This window comes from Aulonocara stuartgranti (assembly GCF_965226115.1).
Source record: "Aulonocara stuartgranti genome assembly, chromosome: 5".
Classification (NCBI taxonomy): domain Eukaryota; kingdom Metazoa; phylum Chordata; class Actinopteri; order Cichliformes; family Cichlidae; genus Aulonocara; species Aulonocara stuartgranti.
In genome coordinates this window covers 24384236-24404610 of record NC_138943.1, presented here as the reverse complement: position 1 = coordinate 24404610, position 20375 = coordinate 24384236, and the positions used below count along the sequence as shown (strand labels likewise).

The 20375-nt window shown below is 40.7% G+C and overlaps 2 protein-coding genes across 8 annotated transcripts in view; both read right to left on the bottom strand.

Annotated features, from left to right (window-relative positions):
- mdfi (MyoD family inhibitor) overlaps positions 1–8126 on the bottom strand; it is a 34842-nt gene extending 26716 nt beyond the window's left edge. For 2 of the 4 annotated variants that reach the window (XR_014276729.1, XM_082532800.1), the window contains exons 1-2: positions 4167–4754; positions 2844–3033 (exon numbers count right to left, since the gene is read on the bottom strand). Coding sequence is in view for 3 of the 4 variants with exons in the window: in XM_082532800.1 (XP_082388926.1) it covers positions 2844–2994 (151 nt within the window). In the remaining variant the exon portion in view is untranslated. Of the gene's footprint in view, positions 1–2843; positions 3034–3468; positions 4125–4166; positions 4755–8040 lie in introns of those variants that run through there. The other 2 variants (XM_082532802.1, XM_082532801.1) reach the window with 2 other exon arrangements.
- A 3513-nt stretch (positions 8127–11639) lies between these two features.
- foxp4 (forkhead box P4) overlaps positions 11640–20375 on the bottom strand; it is a 92242-nt gene continuing 83506 nt past the window's right edge. For all 4 annotated transcript variants that reach the window (XM_082533120.1, XM_082533123.1, XM_082533121.1 and 1 more), the window contains 4 exons: positions 19921–20042; positions 19256–19322; positions 18022–18194; positions 11640–17408 (listed from right to left, as the gene is read on the bottom strand). In XM_082533120.1, the coding sequence (XP_082389246.1) occupies positions 17258–17408; positions 18022–18194; positions 19256–19322; positions 19921–20042 (513 nt within the window). In that variant the 3' untranslated portion in view covers positions 11640–17257. The remainder of the gene's footprint in view (positions 17409–18021; positions 18195–19255; positions 19323–19920; positions 20043–20375) is intronic.

Here is a 20375-nt window from a genome sequence, read left to right as displayed (position 1 = left end):
GATTTTCATTTTGCTTGGTCATAACGTCAAACATTAACTAACTACAGCTGATTGAAATTGCTTTCCATTGTTTCCATCAATGCTGGAAAAACAATGGAAGTCATCTTAAACTGTAAATTCCAGCATCTTAAGACGCTGATAGCTATTTGAAATCTCAAATAACATTTGTTAAAATTGTAATTTCACTATAAAAAAGGCTGCAGTTCATCCTTCATGCAGGCAGGGAACAAAGAGAAAGAACCAAGAAAACAATGGCAGAGAATCGGGTAAAGATTACAGAAGAAAGGAAGAAAAAATAGAGTGCAAGAACTCCTAGTGGTTAGAAAGCCTCAGATGTGGTAAGAAAAGGCTCCTTCACTGCATCTTCATGCCTGAGAGAGAGCCTTACTCACAACAACAAGAAGAACATGTATTTTAACACGCACATAACGCAAGTTTATGGACAAGTGATGACTGAGAGAGCTTCATTCACCTTCAGATAATCAGACTGTTTTAATATTGGAAGACAGGAGTGCTAAATATTGTGGCAAAGCATCAATTGTTCTCAATTTAATTATTGCTTTTTTTTAACTGTGAAGGGTCTTATCTGCATAACTTGGTAAAAGTGTTCAGAAATGAATGCAGCGCAGCACCTTTGAATCAATGCTAATCGGTGCTCAGAAGACAACAATGAGAATGGGGATGCCATCTCTCAAAGCTAGCTTCCTACCTAGCTAAAGCAGCAAAAAACACATCTGATACTGACGCATCTGTGAAAAATATGCAAAGCAGTCAATTCAATACAATTTTTAGGCTAGTAAGGAGCAGGTAAAGAGACAAAGATACCGTTGGGTATCTTTGTTGGCCTTCAGACAACAATTCTGACGCTAAAGAACCAAACGGGATAGGCAAAAAAAAAAGAAAAAAGGTAAAGAGACTAAAACTCACATCATCAGTTATGCTGGTTAAGTACCTCTCACAGGAACAGAGGATGCCATCCTAGAAGCTGTTACCCCCATTCTAATTATGGACCAGTGGTCAAATCTTTCTTTGAAGCCTAAATTAAAAATATACATGGCTGATTTTGCACACGATCTCTGGAAAACTGACTACTCCTGCATGTAACATACAATAGAAGATTGACTGCATGAGACAGTCTTACTTCTGGAAATTCTCTGTTTTGTTTAGTCAAGGGAGCTTTCTTAAAAGAGCATCCAGCGGACAAGTCACAGGACATCTACTCGCTCACTGTAAATTCCCACGGTCTTTGAAATGGAATGCTGGAAGGTTAAAAACGGTTTGATGTCCAATCATCCGCTTCAGACATTTACTTTCTCGCATGCAACTCTGTTGAGTAATGTCTAGAAAGGCTCAAGGATACAGCGCATGTGTGCAACCGCCCCATGTTTCTGTTGTGGTGTTGCAAAGCAGCCCACTCTTGATGCAAAGGGATAGGTAAAGGTCCAACAGAGCTAAAAGGATGACCTTGTTGCTCTCAGCAGTAGCCTGAACCTATATAACTTAAACCTGCTCAAACACACAGACCAGACGGCCAAAAGAAGCTTATCTTTAGCAGAAGAAGGATCATTTACACTTTGTGCTGGCTTCCTGATGAGCAAACAGAGGTAAAGTCAGCACAGCCGGGAGAACATGTTTGGGCACAAACCTTCAATTTAATAACTCTCAAACTCTCCAAGAGTTATCATTAAAAATGATGCTGTACTTATAGTCATGGTTAACCACAATGTAGCATTGAACGGAGATGTGTGTGTTGATGTTAAACACAGTAATGATAAGAGTTGTGTCTGGACTTGAATTTCAAAAAATAGACAGAAAAAATAAAAGGAAATAAAAAATTTTCATCAACTATTAAGCATTTTTGTGGCTGGTTCCCATGGCCACAAGGCACTTAAATCTCTGCACACTACCCTAACTGTTAACCACACCTACCCTAATTACCCCATAGAACCTGCGCTCTGATCTACGTACACTCAGTGCTGTTGTTTTCCCATTGAAGCTTGAGGAGACTGAAGTAATTTTGGCTCATTCTGCATGAGTCATTCACATGAAAACAGCCCGAAGCTGAGTCCACATCTTCCTCTCCCCGCCTCTGTGTCAGTTACCTCTGAGCATGACCGATCTCTCAAAGCCAAAGGGTCACAGGTTCATTCCCAAATTCCCAGGAGCCTAATTGTGCCATTTAAGTGTTCCATAGCGCTGAATCAGTCCTGACCACTCAGATCACCCAAGAGCACGGCCCCTCCTCGGACCAGTCTCAGCAATTACCTGACTACACAACAGTTGTGTCATTAAGAAGGCTTTTGACCTTATAAATCTCAGTAACATCCAGCAAAAACACACAGTGGTTTTCCCAGGATAAAGTGTGAGTTCCTACAGTGTAGCCCCCTCCTGAGTCTACCATTAGAGATTATTAATTACTCAGTCTCAAACTTTTAAACACCACAGTGACTCAAGACTTTTCCACTTTAGAGAACTCACATCAACCTATATTACACTTTCGCTGGGGTGAATAAATCCATTCCAATGTTGTTTTCAGAAAACTGTATTACAATAGTTCTACTGTACAGTCAAACACACTCTGGATGACCTACTAACATAACAAGCTTCACATGCATGAAAGTAAATGGTGAAGCTTCACTCTCAAATAATCGTGCTCCATTGTTTTCATACCAAATGGCTAATCTCTTTAATAACTAACTCACTTTTTCACTACTTTCAAACACCGCCTCCACAAAGATGACAACATTGGTTATTGTAAACACTGGGCCTTCGTGGCACGCATGGAGTATGTTTATGTTTCTTTTTTTCTCTTTTGTTTTTTCCCCCAACAACCTCTTTCTTACCATCACCAGGGCAGGGCTGTGGGCTCGGACAGCTGTTTTCTCTCTCTGCGTTTGAGCTTGTTTGCAAACTTGGTTGTGGAGCTGGCAAACCGGGGTCTCCATCGTTAGGTGGCTCTCGCGAAATGGCAGCGGCACTCCTCTCCTCATCCATGGGCGTAGGCCTGGCTCTATAGGGAGGAGGTGACTGAGCCTGAAGCAGGGAGACGAGATAGCCCAAAAAAGAATTTCATAGAGATGAGTCATGTGGAAGATTTCTCGTTTTCTTTTTGATATGAGCAAGAAGCTAACAGACTACAGGTACTGCTGAACCACCATCAGCGCCTTTTGGCAGGATCCTCACCACAGGAAGCAGCGCGTGTTTACAAAGGAAACGTCTAATAACAGCCTGCTTTAAATAACGTCTTCAAAGTATGCTTTGACAGTAACAAGTATTTATTTATATATAACACTGTAAGCCACTTCAACACTGCAACGTGAGGTAGAGAGACAGGAATAGGTCAAGAACAAAAAAAGTCGTATAAGTCAAATAACTTATTCATGAAAACAGACATAATTTCTATTTTACAAATACAAATTATCATACTACATGTATACAAATCTCGGAAACCAATAACACCGCACTTACTGCTTACACTTGCTCCTTGTTTAAAGTAAAAGACGCGTTTTTGAGAGCCCTCGACCATCGGAGCAAGTTTTGTAAATCATTATCGGGAAGTTCAGCGTATACCTCACGTGCCAGTTTGGGCACGCGCTTTTCCTGCCAAAGTAACTCAGCTGGGCAGCTGTTTGCGCGCTCCCGTAGCTCGCTCGCTCCGCACTCGCTGCCTCCCAAAAAGTTTTGACCACCTTTGCCAAGTTTTAGAGCGAAAAAAAAAGTTCGAAGAAGCAGAGTTTGGTAAGCTTCACCATCAACCACCCACCCCCACGGGTGAGTTTCTCAGTGTTTTAAACGGCATGGCCACAAAGTTTGAAGAAGTTTCGGGAAAAGAGAAAAGTCACTGCAGCGCACGCTCACCAAGAGCTAGCTGAAACATGTATACTTGTAGCGAGCTTTTTATAACAATAATAAAGTGTCATTTTCCATAATAAATTCAGACTGAAATATTGAACATGAACGCAAATATGAGTGATAGCTAATGACGGACGTGCTCTGGTTATCTTCACTGCATATCTGCCCTGCGCTTTCTCGACACGAGTCTCTGCATGCTCAGACCAAGCTCCGCTCCAGCGTGAGGATAATTTCTCTGCCTGAGTTAGTGCGGCTGAAAAATCTAAATGCAACTTACTTTGACAACAATAACACCGCAGGAAAAAACTTCTTACCTTCTTTCTGGCTGGAACTCTTTGCAACTGGGCCTTTGAACTAATTCATTTTCTGGTCGCTCCAGGTGGACTTCAAGCCCTCTTCCAATCCAATCTCCCCCCCCAAACTCTTGTCACTTCACACGAACACCAAGTCTGTCTATGGCTCATGCAGGTAAACTAAACTCCAAATTCAGAGCATTTTCGCCAGCGGAGATAATTCTCTCTCCGCCTCTAAACTTTCTCACTCCTGCTCGCCCCGTCCTCCAAACCAGATGTTGGGAGGTTTAACGCTGCAAGGCTGAAATCTCTTTGTCTGCGCTGCAGGTTTCCTCGCTTTCTACTGCGTTTCTGCACCACCTTACCAAACTTATTTACAATCTTAAATTGAGTACCCGCTTCGTGCAACCCGTTTCGCCTCCTGACTCCTTCTATATCCTACTTGACTCAGACTTCTGCTCCTGCTGTTGGACAGGAAACTACAGTGAGCAGTGATTGTGCTTCCTCCAGGCTAGAAAGTAGTTGGGCTGAGCTGTACTGTCATATAATTACCCCCAAAACCCGAACCAGACGCAGGACTAACTAAGGCAAGCTTTCATCAGGAATTATGAGCCCAGAAATATGTTTTGGCACTAATAATAGTCTGTAAAGATAATCGTTTTTGCCAAATTGCAGCAATGCAGTTAACATTTATGCTCAAAAACACTTACACAATACAGTATGTTTACAGTTACTTTATTGTCTCTATAACATTTTAATGTATCAAACATAAAACAGGCCACTGCATGACATTCTCTAGTTTGCTGTGGAGTCTCTGTCGTTTTGTATTCTTAATGAAAGTCAATAAAAGTCCCGTATATGCAGGAAAATATTCATTAGCTGCTGTTTTAAAAACAAAAATATAATTTAGCAGTGATAGTAACTTATTGCGTTTTTTAATTACTAGTGTTTGGTAAGATGCCAAGTCCATGTATAGCGCTTTGACACAATCTGACTAAACCTTTGTTTTTCCTTGCAAGAAACAAACAATTTTTACAGTTTCTAGTTTATGTCCTGCTGCTAGTCACTTTGGGGATTTTCATCATTCATTCCGGCGCTCTCAGAGTCTTTTAAGGCCAAGTTAGACACTCAGTGATTCATGTTCACAGTGTGAAGTGTGGACTAAAGAGTTATAACAAGAGATCTTGCGGTGCACATTCCTGCCTTGTACTTACTGTACATACCACTGACATCAGCCACTTGTTTTTCAAATCTGCTACACTGATAACAAGTGCCATTATTAAAACTGGCTCTAAATACCGGCTCTTTTGAAAGTAGTTTATCATCATTAGTATTAAGTAGAAATAATGAATAAGAGAGACATTTTTTTATGAAACAAATGCATGTCAGCATGAATCAACATATCAAAATGTTACACTTCATAGTCATATAAACACACTCAGATGACTTCAGTGATGGTGATGCTGAAACAGTTTGAGATTAAACCATAAATGTATGATACATCTGTTATATTTATTGTTCTTAGTGTAAGCGACGCCTAATTTGTAGAGATATATAGTGCTAACTAACCAATGTGGTGACTGGGTTTGATAGCTTTTAAAAATCCCATTTTCAGTTTTGAAATGAAGGTTGGTAAACAGTTACTAAGTACGTTTTGGCATCAAAAGAACCGGGGGGGAAAATTACAATACTCTAACAAGAAACGAGTCTTGTTGAATTAACATTAGGATGACCAGATGTCACTCTGTAAGTGGGACTGCACGTGCTTTTTATTCTTAGGTTGATTTTCCTTTATTGTACCTTATGCTACATAAATCCTCCACCCCTGTTGTAATTTAAGTTCAGACCAGCTAATAGTCAAAATACTTTTTACACATAATTGAAAAATAAAATATTAGAGAGGCTGTTCATTTATAAATGTTGCTAATGGATGACTTTTAAAAAAGTACTGATATCAGCATTTCAAAGTCTCTGTGAGATAATTCCTACCAACACATTTTGAGTGGTTGCCCTCCCTGTAGCTTTACATGCATAACTTCGTCATCTACTGCAGGCCAGTTTTTAACAGAGTGGGATAAGTGCTCTCCCAAATTTTATCATATTAAAATTCAGAGTTCATCTTAGGTAATTTGCAGCATCACAATGTGCTAATGAGGAGATTCTTGCGTTTTTATGTGATATCAAACTTTCAGCTAAAAATCATACAGTACAATTAGAGTTAGGTTAACACACACACACACACACACACACACACACACACACACGCGTGCCAGATAAATTAACCACATACAAGAAAAACCCTGGAAAGTGGTTGACACCTGGGTTAGGCTCCCGCCCACCCTGTGACCCTGAAGTGGATAAGCAGTTAAGAAATGGATGCGTGGATGAATGGTGGCCATTAGCCCACGGATCCATTAATGTCTTGTGTGTTTTTAAAAGATCCAGTTTCCCCTTCTGCTCTAATTCCTGCACTGAACAATGGCACCGGGGACATTTTTGTCATCAGCCACAGAAGTTATTCTCTCAATCATCTTGCTTCTGTTTTTATTCACAGTACAGCCTAACTGCTTTAATATCCGTTGCTTCCTTTTTTATTTAGACAATTATTTATATGCTGCTTCACAGGTGTTGAGTGTTAATTTAATTAGCCTTATTTAACAGGTTTTTCTTCATTATTTAAACATATTTGTCACAGAGTGTGTGGTAGGCGCCGCACACCTTGTCAGTCTTCTGATTGCTTTTGTTCTGGTTCTAATGACAGCATTGTGTAGAGGTGAACAGGTACACTGGATTGTTCAGGCTCTAATGGACCAGCCAAATGAATTTCCCACTGCCCTTCCATATTCCACACCTCCAGCAGTGCCATCAAGTCAGCATACAATAATGGGAGAGAGGTTTTTTTTGTTGATGCACATGCAGACACTTTCTCCTAAACCATTTATTCTGTGCAGAGGAATAGCAAAAGGGTAACAGCTTTATAATTTATGTCAAATGAATAGTTTGACATTCTGGGAAATACAGAAAATCAAGCCAATTCAATGGACAAGGCACTCAAAGCATTAAGTAGAAATTTAAATGTGTGAGAATTTTGCAATAGCATATATGCTGGTAGGAGTATTTTGGGGCAAAGTCATTAAACTTTTAGGCAGTTTTGAAAAAAATCTGATTAACCAGTTCATGTGGTAGATGCACTGTTTATATCTCTGTGACCACTTCAAGTTAATTTAGTGTCTTTTGTCCCGCCAGGACTTAAATCACACACTTGATACATAGACCAGAAATAAGGGGAACAACTAGTCTGTATTTGTAACAACTTTTAAAGCATAATTATTAACACATTTTTGTTCATTTGTTTAATCGGGTCAAAAACTGAATTGTAAAAAGAAATATAAAGAAATATTTATTGGTTTAAAGATGGTCTTGTTGGACTATTTTTCAGTTACCAAGCAACAAGCAGAATCTCAGTAATTCACAGAGATGAGAGTGAGACACTCGCATGTAACTGTTTCTTGTAATGACAGTCTAAAAGTATGGAATAATTTGTCCATTACCGTTCACTGTAAGCATATGCAACAGTACAGTATATGATCTGCACTGTAGCCAACAAGTCAACAATATCACCATTTTCACTGATCCCAAAAAGCTGAATCTGTTGGATGTAGCGTTTTCAGCAGGAGAAATGTTTCTTCAGTTTCTTCTCCTGCTGAAAAAGTCTGCTTACAGTACTCATTTTCTTAAATCAGCTGAGTCACAACTATACGTTAAAAGCTGGTATTAAATATGCAGTGCATACAGGGAGGCTATAAATTCTAATTCAGACTCAACCACGGGCAAATGGTCCAAAGGCAATCAAATCATTCTTAACTATTCTGAATGGATTTCATAGTACACTGACCTGAACTTCATTTGGGTTAGGTATCTGATGCTTTAGAGCAGGGGTGGGGAACACAAGGGCCGGTGTCCTGCAGGTTTTAGATTTCACCCTGGGCCAACACACCTGAATCAAATGATTAGTTCATTGGAGAACCTCAAGACACGTTGAGGAGGTAATTTAGCCATTTAAATCAGCTGCGTTGGATCAAGGACACATCTAAAACCTGCAGGACACTGGCCCTTGAGGCCTGGAGTTCCCCACGCCTGTTTTAGAGGCTTTACAGTCCTCTGATAACCAGCAGGGAAAGAACAGGTTGCTGTGTTTAGCTAACTAGTGCCTAGGGTGGGGGACAAAGGTGAGAGAGCTGCTCCACTTCTCAAAGGGATTCTGAGCGTACTAGATGATCTCATGTGGTGGGAGGACACATGGAGGAAATGTCGAGATTGAGAGAGGAAGTTAGCCCAGACGGAGACATAGAAAGTGAGGTGTGTGTGTGTGTGTGTGTACACGGAGGGGGTGCTCAAAGAGAAGCGAAACTGGAACTGGGCACACTCGGAGTATGAGTGTCCATATCTGAGTATTTTTCTTAACAGTTTCAGTGTCTCTGAATGATATGGTGACTGGAAGAGAGAGTGAATATGAGAGAGAGAGAGAGAGAGACGGGAGGGTGAAAAATGTGGTTCCAATCACTCACAAAGATGCTTTTGTTCTGTGGCCGGAGCCCTCTCTCTCTCTCACACACACACTGCCACACATGGAGTCATGGAGCTTCATCCATTTTCTCATCTGACTTATGGGTTCTCAGGGGAGGGTTCCTGTGGTGATTTAAAGAAAAAACAACTTGCGAGACACTAACAACTCAAGGATAGTTATTTAAAAAGCAGGATAACACTCCAGCGTGTCCTAGGAGTGCAATTTTGAGCTGCTTGCATACTAAATTTATATGCTATACACCATTTACTTAATGATTCATTATATACCAAAGTCTTCTTGCTCTCTTATCCTGTATTGCTTGTTTTGTAAAATACATCTGTCGTTATGTCCTCATCTTGTTTGCATTTTTCCGGCGCCCATCATTTCCTGCCATGTAACATGCCATTTGGATCAGTGAGAGCCTGAAGAGGTGCCTAACTGACCCATAACATTTCTGATCCCACCTATCCCTGCTGACATCATGCAGATTGCCTGTCATACACAAGGAAAACACAGCAAGACAGACTACCATTCACTCCAACATCCACACCTACAACCAATTTAGAATAGCTTATTAACCTAACATCTATTTGGCTGGACCATGGGAGCAAACAGCAACAGCTCAGGCATATGGAGAACTTGCACAATCCACACGTAAACCAGAGCTCATGCCTCTGGGTCAACAGGCTTTCACAAAGAGAAGCAACGCTATTTCAGTGTATTTCCACATGTTTATTATTAACAGGATCATACAAAAAGCCAAACCAGTTTTTAAAAATGTCATATTCACTTAAACGTGCTGCTGCAGGGTCGGCTGAAGTGGAATTACAAGCAAAATCCGACAAAACAAATTTTGATTAATTAACTGAGTCACACTGCATGCAATAATAGGTGCTAATTCTATGCTTTTCTTTGTTACATTGTTTTAAATATAATAGGGGCAAATGCACAGTGGCCCACCAGTAAGGAAAAGTATATTACAGTGCTTTTTTCTTTTGGCTTTAGCGAAGAAAAAAACCTCTTGGGTTGTCTTTTATGGTAGACACAGAGAGGAGAAAGAGTCTAAGCTCATTAGCCTTGAATAAACAGATCCATGTGGATGCATGCAGCAGCAGATATACACTGATGTGTTGTTTGCAGTGAGTCAGTGCACTGTTTGGAGCCTAGCCCACAGCTTCAGCCACAGACATTGAGGGGAAGAAGGGAGAGGGACAGACAGAGTGAGTGAACAGGGGAGAGACAGAGATGTCAGCATTGCTCTGGGTAAATGTATTTTGTGACTCACAGGGTCTGCCTGGACCTCAGTGCTCTCCATGCTGTTGGGACTAATGTCCTTTCACACCCACCCGTGCACCCAGTCACACAAACATGCATATTGATTTAGCATCGCAAGCTCATGCACATGGACAGATAGGCAGATGCATGAGAGTACAATCCACCTCCGGACTGTCGAACAAATGTATGAAGCACGCTCACATTCAGGCCTCCTAATGCTTACTCTGTCCAGATGAGCATTAAGAAACATGTGCCAAGGTTCAGATTCAGGTGTGTGCCAAATACTACCATCCCACGCCAAGAATAACCCCTTTGTGTTGCTCTGCACCCTGGCTCACCTTGTACAAGTATATGGTACTAAGTTTCTGTTTAGTATTCATAATGTGTGCATGCCAGTGAGTGTGTTTTTATGCCTGTGCATGTGTGCCTTCAGCCTATAATAGGCTTAGAATAGGGTCTCTACCAAAACCAAATGTCACAGGGATTTAAGCGTCAAGAGTGAGTTTTCTCCCAGCTGACTAACACAGAAGTTCAATAAAAGCACAAGATTAAACAAAGTTTCAACTTTCCAAAAAAACATCCATCCAGTTTCCATTTTTTCTCCCTGTGGCAACATATCCATGATGCAGAGCTGAGGTTTAAAGAGAAGCTGTAGGGCATGCTGCAAACCTGTGAGGGAGACAGACACGGGTAAAGAGCGGGAAGTAAAAACTGAGAAGGTGGGCAAGCTAAAAGTACAGAAAGGTTAAAAAAAGAAGAAGCATTTTTTATACATCATCAATGCTATAAACCCTAATGAGACTTCAGTCACCTGTATTCATGACGTTCCCACTGCCACACACAGTGCAGATCGTTCACTCAGTGTTTGTTCCACACTCTCTGGCCCACTCTGTTGGTCAGAACGTGTTAATGGACCCCAGTAATGTTTGTTGCTGGGTTTGTGTTTATGAGTTGCAGCTTGTGTTGTCTGGTTTGTTTACTCCTCCTGGTGGCCACTCTCTGTATCACATTTTGAACTGTCTAAAGGCCTTCCATATGGTTCAGCTTCCAACTCGGGACAGGATTAAGATTGTTTAACGATTATGTGACATTAGTCTAGGGTTGCATTTTTGCTACACAAAGACATTAATTTTCTTCATAAAGACACTAAAATAAAACCTGCCAATCGCAAAGGATTAATATGGAAGTGGCAACACGGCGCTCATTTCAATTGAGAGGATCTTGATTGTATTTCAGACAGATAAGATCAGTTTTGAAAAAATGTTTTCATGCAAATATACAGTATAAGAGCTTTCATGTGTGTGTTTGCGTGTGCAGGGTAAACAGTAGAAGAAACTCCATTACATAGTTCAATATTAGTAAAAAAGTTTGGCCAGTTTCTGATCAAATCTGTAGACTTATCTTTTTATGTATAAATCTATCAGTTAGATTTAGCTTGTTTAAATAGTTGGATGTTTTTTTTTAATAAAACATCTGTTATCAGCCTTTCAGCAGTGATGATTTGGTTCAGTTAAACCCTGAGAGACCGAAGAGGTGCCCAACTAACCCATAACATTTCCGATCTAACTCTTATGCATCATCCATACTGTCCAGCCCATCGATATTTTAAGATAACTCAACAGCACTAGAGAAGAAACAAGGATGCAGAATAGGACATTGTAATAAGTATTTTATTGCATTTTATAATGCCATTGTCAATAATTAGTACAGATTACATGCAACTAGACCTACTGTACAGTTTTTTATTGTCTGCATGGACAGACACAAGAAGATTCAGGTTACAAATACACAGATATATGTGTGTGTTTTATACAGCATGAAGGAAAGGGCAGTGACTGGCATTACATGGCTACCCGGGGTGGAGGGTCAGAGGTCTGGGCTCCACTGTCTGTCTAAAGCCACCATCCAGTCCCTGTTCCCACCTCTTCCTCGGGTCACACTTTCAAATAACAAGAAACATTAAAACAAATAAAACAAATAAAACAAAAACAAAGGATAAAGAGAGGTAAACAGGTAAACTGAACTAAGAAACAATACAAAGAGTCACTGCTGAAAATGTACACACATTCCTAAGGTTTAACCAGAGGAGAGCTGAAGTGGTAGTTCCATCAGATTCTGGCTGTCTACTTGATAATACCGTCAGGCAAATGCTCCACTTTGAAAGTCCCTTCCCCTTCGTATGACACCTCAGAACTGTCCAATCACACATTACGATTTGATCTCCCCATGTCCTTTGAGCTAGTCACCAGTCAACCGGATGTGGGCTGCTCCTACAACACCATTACGTGGATGTATGCGAGATAACAGCTATCAGTAAAGGTGATCAGTGAAGTCGATGGAGAGTTTTGGAAGTAGCTTGGTCTTTGTTTGGTTAAAGTTGTGGCATTGGTTTGGTTACAGTTTGGTTAGAGTTCAAGAGTTTGGACTAAGCAATGTTTTGCTTGCAATGCCTTTGGTAGTCAGAGGATGAGCTGCATCTCTGAGAGTCATTCCACATTTTGGTATTGAGACTGCGCAAGAGGACGAGTATCAAAAATGCAACAGTGTCAGTCTTTGATCTGCCTTTGTGGGACTGGGAGATGAGGTTTCTGGCTGGTCACCACCTGCCAGGTGTTTGACTCAGTGACACCCCCACGGCACCTGCAGATGATTGACAGCTCTGCGGGTCGGAGTTCAACACAGGAATGACAGGGGTCAGGGGTCAGAGGGAGGGGGTCAAGGGGAGTAGGGACACATATTGGCACCTGAAAGGACCAACAGCAATACCTTTCTAGAGCTCCGCAGTTTTTAAAGCAAGAGAGGGGCTACATATTCGTAAATTTTTTTTCCTCTTTCTCTTTTTCTTTTCAGAGGTTTTGGTCCTGTCTTTGCGGAAAAAAAGTCCTTCTGAGGTATCAATACATAATGAAGAAACTTTTTAGTTTGTTTTCCATATGTTGTTTTTTTTTCTTTCCTTAAAAATGCATAAATGCAGTACAGAGACAAAAAAGTATCAAAATAGACCTAGCTAAGATAAATATACAAACAGGTGTTACCTAAACCACTGATCTAACTTTAGTTCTTTTCATTTTTTTCTTTTTTTTAAAGAGATAATACATTTTTAAAAAAAAATCAGCGTCCCAGACGTTTTATGAAGAACCGAAAACAAACAAACCTAAAAAACATTGGAAAAAACCCCAAACTATTAAACCAAGATACCTGGAGCACTTAATATGATAAATACATATACTTCTGCATTAGCAGTACAGTATAGGAATCAGAGCTGAAAGCTTTACAATAGCTAAACAGGTTCGGGAAAAGAAAAAGAAAAGAGAAAGAAATCCCAACAGAGAAAAATCAAAGGACAAAATGGGAAAGAATGCCCTGGAGAGATAAGCCAAGCATCAATATACAAGAATACATCATGTTATGCCAAGGTGGAGAAAGAACAGAAGTGTTACATGGTGACCTGTGAACAATCTACATCTTTATAAAACAGCTTTGTTTACAGGTGTACCTTAAAGCACAAGTCAGAGATCATCTATGTACTGTATGCAGCAGTTCCTCTTAGTTTGGATATTACTAGTAGTGATGTGTTAGTCCTCTCAGTGTCTCTGTGAGTGTTTTGGTGAAAGGGGGTGCTGCAGTGTTGTGGGTCTTTGGATATCTGGATGGTCAGAGCCTCCGTTTGCACTAACCCCTAGCCCTGTTTCTACACTTCTATTATACCCCTCTGTGTGTGCATGTGTGTGTCTATTTGTGTGTGTGGCACTAATATATTCAGCCCATCACTACATCTGACAGCCAGCTCCCTGCAACAACACGCAGCCATTAATGACCAGCTTCTCATTGGCCGAGAGCTGCGCCTGATGATGAATATGCACACGTACAGTCAAAGCACACAGTTGAGAGGCTGTTCACATAGCTTGATGCTAATCGGGTACAGGAGTATGGTCAGTTTGAAGCAGCTGATAGAAAACTGTTCATAGATAATGAGCACTTTACAGCACATTTGGAGACGTAGAGAGTGCTTCAGATGTGGTTTAAGGAGAGGTAGTCATTTTTAAATCTATGGAAAGTGAAACGCCTCTATGTTTTATTTTGTTTTTTTGGGCTCAAGCAGATGTATTAGGGAGTCCAGATCACCAAATACTTTTTTTGTTGCCACTTTTAAAGTAAGCGTTAAAACAATTTTGGCTTTTTTTTTAAAATCATCATTGAGGATGAATGGAGAAAACAATGTTTAAGAGATTTCAGTCTCCCGTTGGCTATGTGTTGAACTGTTTTGAAAAGGAGGTAGTGTTATTTTTGGTTTTTAATCTCACTTCAAGATTTCTGTCTGCCACTTTGTACTTTGTAATAAATCAGTCTCTAATGTGACAGGAAACAGTCCTGTGTGAACGCAAACTCGTCGGAAATGTGATTTTTTTTTTTCGTTAAATAACAAAACCCATCTGAAGTGCAAGAGATAGTTTGACATAATAATAATAATAATAAAAACAAAACATTAAAATAGGAACCAATCTTTAAAATTACTTAACGTCCCTTGGTTGTTTTCCTCTTACATTGGTATATTTTTGCTGTTTTCCATTGTTCCCTCTTTATTGTATAATCAATAGATATTTGGAATAACTCCTCCCTCCTCCAAAGATATCACTTTTTTTTAAAGCAGATTACAGTACACAACTTCTTCCTGTGAATGCTGAACATTTATGTGTAAAGAGCTTTCTCTTATGGATTTAAAACTTCAACAGTATCAATATAAAGTACCTATATAACAGCAGCTGTTTCAAAGATTTTTTTTCCATTTCACCTTTTGTTTTAAATCTCAGACAGAAAGGTAATTGTTGTGTTCAAATGCCTTGTGAGTGTTTATATTATTTTTTATTTTTAGGCCTGCTCACACTGTAGTCGGGCCACTCCCAGGATTGTGTTTGGAACACAGCTGAGCCTGAGTATGAGAGAGAGAGAGAGAGACGGGGCTTCATCTCTAAGTGCTTTTCTCTTTCTTCTGTGTTTCTGAGGAACTGTGCGAGGTTTGTTAATACTAGTTTTTGGCCTCATAAGTAATGTGGGTCATTCCTAACTGTCTCCAAATTGTAGTTTGCTTTACACACTTTGGTTTTTGGAATGGTCAGCACTGTAAGTCAGGTATAATTTTTCAACACAATAGTTATATGAATACAACAATAAGAATTCAAACTCCTGGTTTGTTGACTTTTGGACAGTTCTTAAAAAAATTAAATAAAAGAATTTTAAAAAAAAAACAAAGGGAAAAATGAACTACAGGGTTTTTGGTTTTCTACATATTTCTTTGGTTACCTGTAACAAAAATAAAAACGGGAATAGGCAGATAATAGATTCAAAATAAATGTTAAATTTGGTATGGCACTGTAGAGAACAGTAATGCTTTTCTGCTAATGGAAACAAAGAAATCTCACGTGCTATTCCTTTAACATAAACTCACACAGTGAATTGCAGCTAGCTTCTACACAGTAACTATTACAACCACAGAGCTTTGAATCGAAGCTGAGCAGAGTTGCCACATTTGGTGTCCCCCAGAAAGAATCCCCCCTTATTTCTTTAACGATTTGGACACAGTTCCAGGCAGAACCTCTGTGGGATGAGGTATTCTCTGACTGCAATAATAATATATCTATATATAGTTTTAAAGCATCATGGATATTTCCCAACTAAATACACAACCAAAAACAAGTGAGTGAGAGATAATTAGAAGAAGAAAAAAAAAGATTCAGCTGTTAAATAATCTGTCTGGACAACGGCAACTTTAAGTGCTATCTCCCAATTTCTTGCCTGCTACGCTGGGGACAGAAAGGGAAAGGGGCGGGATTAAAGGATCAGGTAAATTGGGACAATACTGAGCTTTTTTTTGTGTTTTTTGTTTTTTGCCAATACTCATTTGGAATGGTGTGAACAACCAGAGTAAACTAAACAACTTACAATACAAAAAACATAAACAGCATCCATAGAAAAGGTACGTCAAAACGCCACCTTGGAAATATTGATCCTCAAAAATAAACAATGATAACAACAACAAATTAAAAAAAAAGGAAATGACAAAAAGCTACCACACATTTTTTTTTCTTGTTATATTCCATAATCATGAACAGTTTCATTTTTTTTTTAGTCACAATATTCTGGTAGACACTTTCTCCATCGTTTCTTACAGATTCCCCTCTTTTTTCTTCTCTTTCTCAAATGTGTTCCGTGCTCATCACTCCATCTGCAGATGGACGAGAGAAGAAGAACAGCACCAAACGGTCCTATTCCTGCAGTCTTCTGGGGGTGGGGATGTGGAATGGGAGAGGATGCAGGAGGGGCAGGGATGTGTGTTCTTTTTTCCCCCACATAGAATCAAAGAGTTTTAAAGAAGTCCCTCACTAAGTGTCTTGCTGCTGGCAGAAGTTTGGGCAGGGACCAGGGCCGGTCACACGCAGATGTGGATGCGGGTGCCTGCTCTGCAGAAGTGTTAAAGTACTGTTGGAGGTAATCTTTGTAAGTATTCTTCCTTCCTCCTCATCGAGAAGCCCAACAGTTTTAGTCTAATCGGATCAAAGGAAATGGAAAAAGCAAGTGACTGGACTAGGGCGAAGAAGGAGAGGTATACTGCACAGCCCCTGATGACCGCTCCCATCTATATACACATGATCCTCTGCGTGTGTGTGTGTGTGTACGTGTGTGTTCTTTCTAACACACACATCTAGGTGTCCTCTCAACTGACGTAGAGATAAAATGGCTAGCCAGGCAGCCCGAGACAACAGAGAGGAGTGTGTATGCAGGGTGGTAGGCCGAGGAGGAGAGAGTGTGTGTGCGCGCGCGTGTTTGTGTCTATGTCCACTCCTCTAGAGGTTCTCTACATAGAGGGCAATTTTTCCAGGGAGAATGACAAGACATGGTGTGACAAGTGAATGAGTGTGTGTGCGTGTTTGCGTGAGTGTGTATGCATTAAGTGGTGTCATACCTTTGAGCCAAGTGTTGAGAAAGCAACACATGGAGGTAAAGCAGTGCTCCACAGTCTTATTTTTGTGTCTGAAAGTAACGAAGGTCATCTAACCCTGTTGTTTTTTTTTGTTGTTTTTTTGAAGTTACTCAATGTCATCCTTAGTTGCTTGAATTTTCTTAAAAACAAAAGAACATTCTCTTATTTTTCTCTCTTATCTGTTTTCTCATAAGTGTACTGTTGGTAATTTTTTTCCTCTTCACACGGGCGAGAAGGGCTCGGGGATTGGTCTCAAAAAGTCCCGTCCCTCCGGCTTGTCTGAGATCTGTCCTACTCCAGCTCCTCTGTGGGAAGATCCTCCTCCAGGTCACGCTCATCGCTTGGCAATGGCAGGCTGTGTGTGACACCAGCCAGGAGCGATACTGACCGGCTGTCCTCCTCCACCACTTCAGTGGGCTCTTCCTTCACATGCACTGGGTGGCTGGAAGAGAGAGCGGAAGAACAAATCATCAGATGCTGTCTTTCAGACTTTTTAAGTTTTTGAAATGCTGAAAAGAAGAAAAAATAATCTTTAAATATGCCACAAGGATTTCCTGTTTCCAGAAGTCTTGCCATGGTTTACGATAGCTTCTGGTTGCATTTATACAATTTTATTTAATGAGCTGCAATATTCCTGATACAACAACTTGCACACATTAGCACTGGGAAATGGGATATTTTGTTGCTGCTGGCTGATGTATCCTGTAAAATGTAACCAGTAGATTAGTTACTTCTGTGATTGAGGTCTCGGGAAATTTGCTTAGGTTATAATAGAACTTAAACTCTTCAGTGACACCTGTTCATTTACTTAAAGTCTACTTTTTACTTAAACCCAGGGGACAAGGTTCTCTTTAATATTGCCACTTTAAAAAAATGTTTTTTATAATTTTAAAATTTAGGCATCTACATAAAGCTCTCCCACACTAAACCAAAAATATATCTGTGTCGATACGCTTAGCATATGGACATAATATTATGGGCATCCTGTTTTTCCTGGCAGCACCTGTATGTTCTGCATGTGGGAGTTTACACGTGCGCCTTTATGTACCACATACCTGTACTGTTGAGGGCTGAGCGTGGGGCTGCAACTGCCATTGCTGTTGACCTGCTCCACAGTGGAGCTGACATCATCGTGGCCCACATGCAGCATGTTGAGGCTGTGCGCAGACTGAGGGGTCACCAGGGATGGGCTGTTCAGCAGGGACAGACTGCTTTCTGCCAGAGCCGCCTGGAAACAAGCGAGCCGTGTGGTCACTTTAAATATACAAGTTATCATGTTTGGAGAAAAAATATGTGGAGTTATAAAAGAAATGTGACAAATAGAAACATCTCTACTGATATATTTAATCTTTAATGATATTAGAGTGTTTTTATAAACCGAGCTGACATGGAGGTCTGCCTAAAATATGTAATTGGATGATAAGGAAGATTTTCCTTTCTGTACCTCTTAAAGCTCTTCTATACAGAGTGCCAGTGAGCACGACAAACCACTAGGGGGCACTTACATACAGTGCTTTCCATATCAAGGTCTGTGCTTTTACATTTAAGTCCCTGTCATAAGTGCGTGTGTGTGTTGACACAAAAGTCTCAGCAGTGTTGTTAAGAGAGACTGAGCTACAACCTCAATCTAAACACACACCGCGCAGCTTCCGCATCTGCAGGAGAGAGAATAGAACTAAAGAGAGCTGCCTCGGCCGCTATTCTAAATCCAGATGTTTGAAGACACAGGTTGGGGCCCTGCTTGGTATACTTACCCCACCTTCCCCTCTCACCAGAAGAAGGGGGGAAAAAAGACAAAAGGAATTCTCAGTGGCTCAGAGGTGAGTTTTCTAGGGCAGGCGATAATTTTATGCAGTAACCTTAATTGACAACTACTTGCTGCTATAAATCATCTCGGTCTCCAAAACTGCACATGCGCATATGTGTGTGTGTCTGTGTGTGTGTGCATTTTTGATTTGTACATCTGCACTAAAACAAGGAGAAGAGGTGGGTCCGGTGTGTGTTTGCATACTTGTGGCGCGCACGCGGTGATGAAGGTGGCGCGTGTGTGAAAAAGCGAGGTGGGAGGTGAGACTGTGTGTTAATGTGGGAGGAAGAAGAGGGGAGGTGGTGTGAACGTCGTTAGGGAATTGGCTAATTATAAGAGGGAATTGATATTAGTGTCCTTGATTATGACTGGCTACTAGGTGTGTGTGTGTGTGTGTGTGAGTGTGTGTGAAAGAGAGAGTGAAAGGTGGAGACAGAAAAAGAGATTGAGAGAAGTGGGGTGGTAGGGGGAAGGAGCCTTACCTGGTAGCTGGCATTTAGGGATCCAAAGCCGAGTCCTGAAATCATGTTTTTCACCAGAGTGGGACTTCTACAAATAAAGCGCGCGCACGCACACACACACACACACACACACACACACACAAGCACAAACAAGGAGAAAAAGGAGGTTGAGGATCACAGATTGCATACACATGTGAGAAAGATGTCACATCACCAAAAGCGTTGCAACAAATTCCACAAATGTGTTTGTTACTGAAATATCCACAGACCGTAAACAGACGCTAAAAACATGCACATGAAAGTCTCTGATATCTGGTGTGCAGGTGTGTGTGCATAATTATCCCTGGATTCTCTGGTGGTTGGAAAGAACATCTGTTTACACGCGCTAACAAGGTTTTTTCCTGTCTTGCATCTCACACAGCTGCTTACTAATGGAGTCGACAAACAGGGAAAAACGCACACACACACACACAGTATGTACATTAATGGCCAGCAGCCCCTACTTTGTTTTTACTTGATTCCCGAGTTGGCCTCTCGGTAATAATAGTGGGTCCATTTAAGCAATCATAGTGCCAGCACCGATAAGCTCACACTCACATCAGCCTCAACCGTGCATCAAGAAAGCAAACGTGCGTGCGCATGTGACAGCGTGTTCACTTGACTCTGTGTATGTGTGTGGTGCTTACCCGGTCATCTTTGGTGGTCTCCTCTTTTGGTATTCAACTTCATCCACAGTCCACACGGCCCCCTTCACATTCTCAACACGAACAAAACACTTGTGCAGACTCAGGTTGTGGCGCACGGCATTCTGAGGAGACGAAGAGTGAAAAGAGGCAAAAAGAGTCACCGAGGATCAATCAGCTACTATTGCATTTTCATTGTTTAATATTTAACTTGACGCTGAGATTTCAGGTTTTATTTTGCTTTAACTTTCCTTGGACTCTCTTTGCAGAAACGATTATTCATTTTTTTTTAAATTTAGCATTAAAATTAGTCGGCCTCCTTTCTTGCCTCATAAATGTTCCAAAAGGGATGAAGAACCTCATTTTGCATTAATGCACAGGCTTATTGAAATAACTGTAAAACACTTTCTCAACTTATCCCGCAAAGTGATGAATTTAATAAGTACTACTACTGGTTT